This window comes from Cyprinodon variegatus, unplaced genomic scaffold (genome assembly GCF_000732505.1).
Source record: "Cyprinodon variegatus isolate N-32 unplaced genomic scaffold, C_variegatus-1.0 Scaffold83, whole genome shotgun sequence".
In the NCBI taxonomy this organism is placed as follows: domain Eukaryota; kingdom Metazoa; phylum Chordata; class Actinopteri; order Cyprinodontiformes; family Cyprinodontidae; genus Cyprinodon; species Cyprinodon variegatus.
The window spans coordinates 620,277-632,328 of NW_015150536.1; the positions used below are offsets into that span (position 1 = coordinate 620,277).

Consider the following 12,052-nt stretch of genomic DNA (forward strand, 5'->3'; position numbering starts at 1 on the left):
GATGGGTGGCACAGGAGGTGGGGGATGATGTGTGTATGTGTTTGTGTATGTGCTTGTTTGTGTAATAGGGAGGGAGGATGTGGGGGTCATGACAAGGAGGAGCCCTGGTGTTAGTAATTAGTGGTGTTTCAGCTCTGAAGCTTCCTTGGTGGTCTCCCTTTCTCTGTAATGTTACAAAACTCTGAATCTTGTAATCTCCCGTCACCAACTACCACCACTACCTCCTAGGTAGTCACTTACACACACTGCAACACACACACACACCAAATATCTGTCTTTCCCCCTCCTGGTCTAACCACCTGAATAAAACAGGCCAATACAAACCTGTCTGTGTGTGAGTTACGGAGAGCCAAGTGTGTGTGCGTCACTGCCTGGGCAAGACCCACGTGTGCTCACCACTTGGCTCCCTCTAGCCTCTGAAACACACACACAGATTCTGTGTCTTACACGCTTGCGCATACACAGCCTTAATGGTTAGTCGGCTGCTGGACACACAGGCAATGTCTGTGTGTCCCTCCAAGAATTTTATGGTGATGGTTTGGCTGAATGGGGGCAGGCACGGCGGGTTGGCAGGGCGCGCTCAGGTGGAACTGCAGCACAGGGCCTTTAACACACACAAACGCATTCACACGGCATAGGGCGATGTTATTACGGTAGCTGACATTAATGCTAATGGCATGTCATTAAGTTTAGATGATTGGATATTTGTGAGTTTTCATGGCAGGTGTGGCGATCCTTGAGAGGAAACGAGCACCCTGCTCTGTCCTTCCAGTTTGCGCTGCAGCTGTGAGAGGAAAGCCGTACATAAAGGCTCTCTGACTCGTTTGCAAAAGAACATGCGGCTTGGTCGAAAAATAATATTTCAACACTAACAGGGAAACGGACTTACTTCTTGCAGGTGCTACATAAGTTGAATTTATAAGCTGATTTAACTTTATAACTCACCAGTTGCTCCTTAAAAGGTTCCTACTCAGTCTTTAAAAGTGTGGAAAAGTACGAAAGCTGTCACTTTTCACTTCAGTGTAAAGAGGGAGAAAAAAAATCCCTTAAATTTCCAGATTTGATTCACTTCTTTATTATCTGGAAGATGGAAACAGCTTCCCGAAAGGTCTACTTTCTGGTTTGATTTGTTTATTCAAATGTGTTTTATTCTTGACTGGTCACATTAAAGCCTAATTTCCCACACTGCTCAAACAGATGCTACCTTCTTAGTTGTGTTGTTGTATAAATATAAGAAAAAAATATAAGTCTTTAAAGAAATTCTTTAAAGATGTTTTGTTACTCAGAGAAAAAAAATAAACCTGAAGTCTTCATCTTATTTATTTGTTTATTCGTTTCAAATTAATCAGTTAAATATCTGTTTCTTTGTTTCTACCTTTCCAACAGAAGCTGCGTTAATCTTTGGTGTTTTCTCTCCCTTGTGCGAATGACATCTCTTAAATTTTATTCATGCATGATTCTAACAACCCTCCCAACACTAAATGTTTGCTTGATCTCCAGATGCAACATCCAAGGCAGCGTAATCTGCAGCAATGCAACCATTGGCAGGGGAGCAGATCTTAAATACTGTCTGGTTGGAAACGGACAGCGAGTCGAGCCAGAAGGTAAGTCAGAGCTGCACGAACGGATCAATACTTAGCACAAAAAAAACACTCTGAGTATGATCTTTCTTATTTCACCTTGTTGGTTTGGGCTTGTTTAAAATACCCATTATTAACATTCAGAGTCTTTGTGACATATAATAGTGATGAAGGCGTTTCCACTGGAAAGTCTTCACTGAGTGTGATATACCGACCTAAGCAGGCCAAGATTTTATTAGTGCAACATCAGGACCTGTTCATGACATTTTCATCAAACAGCTGCACTGTTTTTTTAATCTTGCAATAATTCAGCATCATTTTTCATGGCTGGTGCTAGTGTCACAGCATCAAAGACTTGGTAGAAATTAGGAATGTCCTCTTTTGTTTTGATTAGTTTTTATTTCCAGAAGCAATATGTGGTTTTATTTTAGACTGATTCAGTTTTATAGTTCTATCAACTATGCCACTTTATAAATAAAGAACTGTAGCTCATATTTTTTATTATACACCATTAGATCTGAAACAATTAATCAGATTAGTCTTGATTAATCGATTATTGAAAAAATTGTCAACTAATTTAGTGATCAATCAATTCTGAACTTGAGTATAGACTCTAAAACACACCTTTAGCTTACAGAGTGACCCACCTTGAGCAGCAATTCTAAGAAAATATTTAAACATTTCATATTTAAACATCTAAACCTTTTTAATCTGTCAACATGCTCTATCCAGAAATCCTCAAGTGGAAAAGGTTAAGTTTCACCTGGTTTAATTTCGTAAAAAGTCATCTTTAAGGAACCTTTTGCTATCCGATTATTAATCGATAATCGAAAAAAATTATCCACAGATGAATCAATTTGCAAAATGATCGTTAGTTGCAGCCCCGTACACAAAAGAGTACACATTGTTGGTTAAAGTGGTTAAAAAAAAAAGAGAATCTAAATGGGTTTTTTTTTCATTAAGAGACATGCCAATCACAGAGCTGATTGATGAAAAATGTTCATACTTCTAAAGATGTACGTCGAAAAAAATTTACAATTGAAATTTTAGATACTGAGCAACTGTTTGCTTGGATGGTAAAGATATTACAACAATTATTTCAGAAAGTTTAAGGGGCACCAATGTATTGTTGGGGATAAATGTCTCAACCTACAGGATTTACTCTACTGTTTAACAGGAATGACATAAAGTTTTGCAGAAATAGACAGATGCAAACATTAAGATCACCTCTTTACCTTAACTTTGTGTAGGATTTAAGATACTACCTTCATAACAGGGCCTGTATCTTTTTTCATGAGTTAAAGTCCTCAGAATAAAATAATCAAGCAGATCAAAAAAATTGAAATTATTGCCTTTAGGAAATCTTGACCAGTGTATCAATGTAAAAACATTTAAATGTTTGCCCTTCTAATATTCTCTGTGTTATTTCTATCAGTTTGTGACTGATTCAGAGTGTGGCATCCATTTGAAGGTGCCAAGCATTAGAGACAACAGGGAACGTTTCTTCCATCTCAGTCCGATTTGTTAAAGTTTTTTTTTTTTTCAGTATATCTTTAATCCCCTTGTCCCCAGAGCTAGCTGTATGTGTGTGTATTTGTGTTTCTATATATGTGTGTTATATTGATGGAGAGGTTAGAGAGCACGGCCAGAACAGGACCACCCGGAATTCAACAGCAGCAGCCTGCAGCCACACACACACACAAACGCCGTATGTCCTGCTATCCTTTTGGGGACTTTGCATTGACTTCTATTCATTTCTATGATCTAACTCAGACCCTGCATCTAACCCTAACTATTACCAACACATACCTAATCATAACCCTAACTTAAACTCTATTCACACCTTAGACCTAACCCTAACCCCCAACCCAAGAAGAGAACTTTTCCCAATGAAGAACAGTTGACTGGTCCTCTGAGGACCCCAAAGTCCCCACAAGTAAAATATTCCAGGGAAATTGGCTCCAAACTGTTCTTGCAATGTAACAAAAACATGGCCCCTCTTTATAAAGAGTGAACAAGCTTTGCTATCACACTAAGATGCCTAATTGAGTGAACAACGGGACGCTTTGAGCAACAGCGGTTTGAATTTGAACTAAAATCATCTCAAAATGAAACAGTTGAGATGGTTCTGAAGCTAACGGCGTGTGATCAAGCTAACCTCCATTTTCGTTTAATGCTTTTTCATACACTTTGCAGGTTTCATCACAGAAATATCCTGGTTTGGCAAAGTTGATCATATTTTGCTGAAGAATTATAAACAATATCTTTTCATAAAAAATATATGATTTACTATACTTATTTCAAGATTTCTTTTCAACTACCAATTCCTGTTTTACTGGTCTTAGTAACTGTTGAAAAGAATCATTGGTCTATTAGATTACTTTATATAAAACTTAAAATAAAGCTTTGGTCTGCTTTTCTTAGTATCATTGTAATGTTTGAATAAAAGATAGCTCCTTGTTGCCAATCTAGCTGTCTGACCGCAGGCTGTTAAAGACATTATACACCCACCCTACTGCTGAAGCCGTTAGCAGCCAAAGACCACCATGACGGCCTGACACAGACACACACATGCGCCGCATTCACACCGTTTATTGGCTGTTGATTTTCCTGGGTTGTTTTTTTTTTTTTTTTTTTTTTTTTTTTTACAGTGTTTTTTTTTTTTTTTTTTTTTTTTGCTTTGATGCACATCTTTATCATTCCCATAAAGCGAAACAATGCTTTTAATGCCTATTTATTCTGTTTCAAATGGTGCGATCTGTTTGAAACTAAAAATCCCTCCCTATCAATATTTGGGTAGATTTAAAACAACCCACCCTCCTCTCAAGTTTCTATCACTGCATCATCAGGAGAGGTATGTAAACACACATGGTGTCGCTACAACCACAGACTTTATTGGCTTTCGGGGGCTTCTTTGGCTCATACAGCATACACTTTTCCTCTTTTACACTCCAGTCACTCCACGCCTCTCCCTCCCTTCCGTCTCCTGCAGTCCCATGCTCCATTTGTCCTCTTCTTTCACACAACAGTGGCTAAGCTCACCCTGAGCAAAGGATTCCTTCACACTAAAACCTGTCTGTGTGGACGGAACATTGCTCTCCACCACCATTTGTTTTGGATCAGAACCGGTAATCGCTGGTGGATGGGAGGGGATCCAGGGAGAACTTTTAGTTTTACTCCTTCTTGTGTTGGAGAAGAGATCATCACCCATATTATTGCAGCAGATATAGTTCCAACGTGTTATAATACAGAAATATGAACTAAGTAAAAAGGATCACAGGGTGGAGATACAAGTTTCAACCCACTGAACTGCAGCAAAGATTTCTATTACTTTAAAATAAATGTCATATTTCTGATGTCTGTTTAACTTTTATTAATCTTGACTTATAAAGGTTTTTTGAATGTATTTGTTTAAAGGGCAACTCTTGACATTTTACTGATCTAATAGATTTTAAATCCGTTACGCTGTGTGCTCCGGAATTCATCACTTTTTTCATTTATTGATTCAATTTTCTGTCTAAAAGTTGTCTAAGCGTCCTGATCATCGTACAGAAATTTTAATCTGCATTTATCTCTGCCTTAGTTTAGTCCTTTTTTTTTTTTTTTTTTTTTACTACTATGAAGTTAACAGAAGATCAAGCTTTTCACAACAATTGTATTCAAATATCTAAATCAGACTATATATGTACATAAAAAAATTTTTTTTTTTTTTTTTTTTTTTGTCTTTCCAGCTGAGCGAACAAATGAGGTCATCGTAGGAAGGGCCCAACTGATGGAGTTCTTGCTCAATTAATGAAAAGGAGCAACGGTAGACTGAGACAGCTGACTGACCAATCAGAAGCCTGGAAGCTGACAGACAGTCTAAAAGTTTTGGATTTTTTTTTTTTTATGAAGTTCCAATAAAGACTTGTTCACTTCACTGCACTGATTTGTGTTTTTTTTATTTTTTTTATTTAACTTCTTTTCTTAACATCTTTGTTGCTATGAAACCATAACACTCCCTACTTAAAAGGCAGCATAATCTCATAAGCAAATAAGGAGCAACATTACCCTGCTGATTTGGTCGTCCTGTAGCCACTCCCTCATCAGATCGCTGTCATCTCCATCGTTCTCAGTTACTCTGTTTACAGTGTTTCAGAGGGAGGAGCGTGAGACCGCACACACACCCACTGACATCCCGGTGTGTGAAGGTGTTTACACACGCACGCTGAGCAGCTGTGAGCAGCAGAGATGGGGAGGAAAGGCAGTGGGAGGGGGTGACCACAATGCTGTGTGTTAGGAGGGGGGGGTTAAGTTTATTTGTACACAAAAATGGTGTATGTGTCGGCCTTAGACCACCCAGCTCGGTCATGTATCAGTTAACGCTGGCTCCCCACCCTGACGAACACTCACTAGCCCAGCACAGGAGGAAACTGACTCAAGCCTGATGCTTTTTTTCTTTTTCTTTATTTTCTCATCTTCCACATACTGAACGTCTTGCTATCGCAAGATTTATTGCATTCCACTGGTGTAGTTTCTCCTAAATTACAGATTAGAAGTTTCTCAGACATGTAGGAAGGAGATGGGAAGAAAGGATATCAGCATGTCTGATTTACTGTCCTTTACTTTCTGTTGTGTATGTAGGCCTGCTTGACTGAAAATATGCATGAGAGTCAAGTCTTTGTATGCAGTGAATTTTCGAAGTTAAATATGGTAAAAGAATAAACTTTTAAAAAAGTATTACACATTCACAGAACTTCGATTTAAGTCCCTTATGAAAAATAACTAAAGCTGACATCAAGAAAATGCAAAATAACAAACATAATGAAACTGGATAGTTTTGAGAAGATGTCACCCTGAAGAGGGAAACCAAATCTTTTGGGATATTTTTTTTTTCAAGTAATTAAATTGTCTGTAGTGTGTCGTGTCTTAGTGGCTAATAATAAATGTAGAAGGTTCAAAGTCTGCCTAAAATTACCAAATTAAAGGAAAGCAAATATTGTGTTTACTTTAGCAGGAAACATTCAGCAAAATACAATTTTAAATCATTTTCACAATAATCAAAAATATGCAAATCAAGTTAAAAAAAAAAATCTGTCAGACTCTTATTTAGGATGATGAGATGTCCCGATTTGTGAGAGACATTCCTGTATTTTTTATTTCTCTAGTTGTCCCACAAACTGCAGCAATATTCCCCATTTGACTGGGTCAAATCAGAAAAATACATATATACAGGTGGCTTTTTCTAAAAGCAAAGAGATCAGAGCTGCAGTGTTTGCCACAGATCATGACCATGTTACGATTGATGTTCTTAAAATTGAACAGTTAAAAAATTTTAATACTAAAAATATTCTAGAGAGTATGTTTCAAGAAATTATAGCCTAGCCAAAACAAAGACTTTTCTTTGTTTTCTAATTTAATGCAAGGTGAGTGCGATGTTAAGCAGTCCAGTAAAAATGAGTCACAAAGGAAGCAGCTGAAAAAAGCCACGTCTGTCCCCCATCCCCTTATAAGCACCCTACTTGTCCTACATTTATTTCGTATTTTTTTAAATCTACACTTATCCCCAGTTTTCCTATTTGCAATTCATCCTGCCAGTTTAGTTTGAAAAATTGTGCATTAAAAAAACATTTTGTGCATCATTGGATTTTTCTTTAAAAATGTTCTAGCCGATTTTAGCAACCCAGCTCTGTTTTGGGGCTGCATCCATTAAAAACTGCCAATCCTTTCTGCAACGACCAAACATATTTTGTTGGTCTGATCATCTTCCTTACTGTAAAGAAAAAAGACTTGTAATCAGTGGAAAATTTGATGTCAACAGATGCTAAAATGAGATCCTGCTGCCCCATTACTCCCCATTTAGCAACCAAACTCTTCTCCAAGAGGTCAATACCTTCCCCCAGAGAGAACAGATTATCAGAGACTTCCTACTGAATTTATCATTGGAGAAGATGGACTGGAGTCCTTTCAGTTCCACACTGTCTTACGATGCTACCCCACATCAGTGTGAGACCGAGCTGGTGACCGTCATGCAGTGGACATACAGTACCAGATTGTGTGCATTATTAGTCCCCTGTTTGTTAATTGACTGAATCAGCTTTAAAATTGCCAATATGTCTTGTTTCTTCAAACCTTGATCATCCAACCCAATTAACAAAACCAAGCTAGAGTCAAAAGAAGAAGAAGCTGTTTGGCTTCAGTCGTGGATTTGGATTCTCATGGGTTTAAATCATATATTAAGCGGTTACTCAGTAATCAAATGTCAAATTAATTATAACAAAACGAAATTTGACCAGAGTGCTGCACACTTTCACCAAATACATCAAAAATCAACTCTTGTGTTTAATTTATTTATTTTTTTTATTATTCCACGTTGTCTCCTCTGACTGTGGTTCACTGAATTATGAAAATGATGCGCCCTGATAAAACCAGCAGTTTAAGCTGGTTAAGCAAACTTGTGATGGCAGATAATATTACCTGGTTTGCAAAACTATATTTCAATACAGGCTTTTCAGTTTCAAAAATTACCTTAAATCATCAAATACTGAAGAGGATTAATATTTCAGCTGCCACAAACAGTTTTTTATACCCTAAAAGGTTGGCTGTGAAAGGTAAAAACTGCAGAAGTATAAAATGGTGAAAGAAGAGAAACAATCAGTGCCCACGTTTGACAGAAACCAATCTCGATGTGGTTTCTGGGTCAGGCCACAGAATTGAGTCCATCTTGTTGAAGTGGCTTCAATCCCATAAATAGAAAACTTCAGTATTCACTTGTTTTGGAAGACTGCTCCGTAAGTACATGTCAGATTTTTTTTTATTTGTTGATGTTTTGGTGGATTTTATGGTAAGAAAAACTCCTTTTTTTATGGCTCGCATTTCCAACTTCTGAACTCTGTAACTGTGCCTGATTTTGCATCAAAGCCAACGTCAGTTTTTTTTTAACTCACTAGGAGTCATCTCAGGATTGAACAAATGTATCAGTAACAGAAAACATTTGTTACATGAACCCTAAAGCCACAAAAATAATGGTTAGGATTTTCTTTGTCTCTTTATGTCAGCTGGTGTGACTTTCTCTTTTTTTAACCAATGCACCTCTCTGACCTCTCCCTTTGACCACATGAGGAGAGCTACCCTGCTGGGTGTGTTTGCATAGAAGTTTGTATATTTGTGCAAAGACTACAAAGTCCCTTCTGTACAACGCCACCAGGCCTAAACCCCCACGCAGTCCAAGCATGACTGGAGGCCTACCTGCTCCACAGACACCTGTAAAATCGTAAAACAGTACCATTGTACAGGTTCAAATATTAATCTCCATGTCTCTATAGGTTCAGTTCCAGAACTTTAACGTAGATCAGATTTCTAGATAAATTATTATTTCTTTAGCTTTGTTGAAGTCTGACGTTTTTATATGATTAAGTATACTATTTTCACTACTGATCGGAGCAGCATACAAAACATTTTTATAACGATTGTTCTTTGCAAATATTTGCAGTTGTACTTCTTGTGTTGACATGCAGAACATAAACATGTGATTTTATTTGCTCCAAGTGCATTTTTTTTTTTTTTTTCTGTGCTTTAATGTTGTGCATGAAACAATAATAGTAAACAGAAAAATAAGACATTTCGGATTTAAAGGAGACGATAGCCGATCCTTTCAGATGTGCTGGATCCAGACCGTCTGATGTCGTAGGCAGCTGGACTTCAAAAACTAGATCAGATTTCTATTACAATATGTGTGTCTGGTTTGATTCTGCTTTGAAGGAGTGGTCCGTTTGTGACAGGGATCTTTCATCCCTTGTGTGGTGTGTCGGGGGGACGTGGAGCCGTTGCATTTTATTGTTGGAAATTCAACACCATCAAACTATTTCACATCAAAATACAAAGCACATACTTGTCTCATTAAAATTTCAGAAATATAAAATATGAGGTTGATTTTTTTCCCCCTTTAATTCCTGCTGTCAGACTTAACTTTTCAGAAATGTGTTTTTCCCATGAATGATCAGTGAAACTTAAATAAATTTCGAAGACCCATTCTGTAAACCTGATAAGCAATCTTAAAATCTATACTTATAACCCCCCCTTCTGCAGTCAGCTGGTCCCTACAAGTATCTGTAAGTCCCCACAAAGTAGTATTTTCTAGGGAAAATGGTCTTACATTGTCCCCTTTAAGGTAACAAATACTTTGCCACACACAAACACGACGTCTGTTGTTTCCTGTTGGACAGAGCTCTGAATGAAGGTGGATGTGAAACAGATGTCATTGCAACAACATTTTCAACTTTGTCCAGAAATGGCAGGTGCAGAAAGACAAAAACATCGCCCCCACATGCAAACAAAGCCAATAAGACGGAAAGAATGAAGGCACACACTTTTATCAGGTCGGAGTCCAGTGGGTATAATATACATGTTGGGGGGGCGTAATGGGTGGTCATCAGAATGTTTTATGTATTTATGTTTTTCACAGGAAAGATTCAAGGTTAGTGATGTATTTCTATCAGTTTTCTTTAAATTAAACAATGGAACCGCAGACCCGAACAGCTGGGAGGGGACATTTGTGTTCTGTTCTACTGAATCTAACAGAATTGAAATGAAGTTTAGTTTTCTTCTTCACTGTTTCACATTTCTTTTAAAATTTGTACTGTTTGTAGTTGTTTTTGCTGTACCTGCATCTGAATGAAAATAAAATAAAGTCCTGCTTGTTTTTCAGAATTTGATAAGGAAAGCTGCATGAGGAGATTGTTACAGGGAGAAAAAAAAAAGGAAAGAAAACACTGGACCCAGTCTTCTTATAAATATTGACATGTTCCTCTATAGGATAATAAACTTTACTGGTCAATGCAAATGTACAATACAAATAAAATCGACTTATGGAGCAATCAGATAATACTAAATTTACTGCAAATATAGATTGTATTAATACCAATCAATCATTAAAAAAGCAGATGCCTGTGATACATAAAGAAAGGGACGTAGGGAAATCCCAAATGAAGTACCTGACAAACAAAAGACTATCATAAGACTAGTTTGTCAGTTTTTGTCAGTAAGCTGTGCAGACGGCTGTCTTAATAAAGAAGCTTGAAAGCGCTGTGGTCTCAATTTTGATATCTCTGCTTCTGCAAGGCCTCATCACGCTGCTGCTGACCAAAAGGAACCTGAGGATACACTGCTTAAAAACAACACATTGAGGATCTTTAAAACTTTAGGTTTTTTTTTAAGCAGATGAGCTTCCCATGACATCTGTTGTAAAACTGAATCAGCTTATAAAAAATAAAAAAAGAACATCATGCTAACAGTCCAGCATGGTAGTGGTGGGTTGATGGGCCGGGGCTTCAGACAGCTCAGTTATCAGAACTTTGCAGGAGCCTCTCCTTAAATGTACAAAAAATGTTGCTAATCTGCAAACCAGTTTCTTTAAAATACACTGTTTACTACATATGATGGTCAATCAAATCAAGTTACATTAGCTGCTTTCAGAATCAATCCTATAAAAAAAGCAGAAATAGGTGGTTGAGAAGATCCTGGTAGTTTTGTAGTTTGAGGAAGCACGTCATCTATGACGTGGCTGGACCCTGTTTAAGGAGGAATCGCTGCTGTTTCTACTGGCTGAGAGCAACAGAGGTCGACTTTATGTTATCCAACATTGCCTGTGCAGTTGCTTTTTACAGAAACTACTTCCTACAGCTGTTTAAATAAAAAAGCATCCAAAATAAAGTCTGCTAATGTTTCTCGTTAAGCTTGGTAAAGCCTTGGAAGATGAACAGAACCTATTTTACAAACCTGGTCTACAAAGAGGCAACAAAAAGACCCAAGGTTGATAGAGATATCATTATCAGACATTTATTTCGAAATATTAGAGCTGTTAAATGTTCTGAACAAGCTCTTCTTTGCTGGTGAGAAGGTGCAACTGAGCTCAACCAAACCATTTCAAGCAGAAAGTGAACTAGAAATATGAGATTGTCAGTTCCCAGGAACTTCGGAGACTGTAAGGAGACGCTGCGTCATTTGTTAAATGTAGGAAATCCAGCCTGATGATTTCCTTTACGTCCAGAAATATAGAAGAAAGAAGCTCAGAGCAAGACAGACATGGTGGAAGGATGAAAGGAGACGCATTTGTAACTCACAGATATCCACAGATTTGAAGAGAGGCAGGGTGGGGTTGGAGTTCTGGTATTGGGGGTTTGTGGTGGGGGGTTGATGCCTAAGTACATGGGTGGTTTCATTGCTTGAGGGTTGATGGTGGGTGAGCAAGAGACACGCTCACACAGAGCGAACGAGCGAGCAGGCCACCCAAGTAGTAGCCAGTCAGAAACCTGCGTGTGTTTGCTGCTGACCCCTACACATTAGCACAACACTTCCTCAATTTGTCTTCTGTGTTCTTGGACCACAAATGAATTTCCTCCCACCCTCTTTTTTTTTTTTTCCACACACTACCTTTCAAGATGCTAACATCCTCCTGCTTCACTGGCCTTCACCCACCCCATCTCCAACCTAAA

At 38.0% G+C, this 12,052-nt stretch overlaps 1 protein-coding gene across 2 annotated transcripts in view; it reads left to right on the forward strand.

Annotated features, from left to right (window-relative positions):
* Positions 1–5,497, forward strand: part of eif2b3 (eukaryotic translation initiation factor 2B subunit gamma) — a 48,128-nt gene extending 42,631 nt beyond the window's left edge. For both annotated transcript variants that reach the window (XM_015373209.1, XM_015373208.1), the window contains 2 exons: positions 1,501–1,604; positions 5,312–5,497. In XM_015373209.1, coding sequence (XP_015228695.1) covers positions 1,501–1,604; positions 5,312–5,373 — 166 coding nt within the window. In that variant the 3' untranslated portion in view covers positions 5,374–5,497. The remainder of the gene's footprint in view (positions 1–1,500; positions 1,605–5,311) is intronic.
* The last annotated feature ends 6,555 nt before the right edge of the window (positions 5,498–12,052 follow it).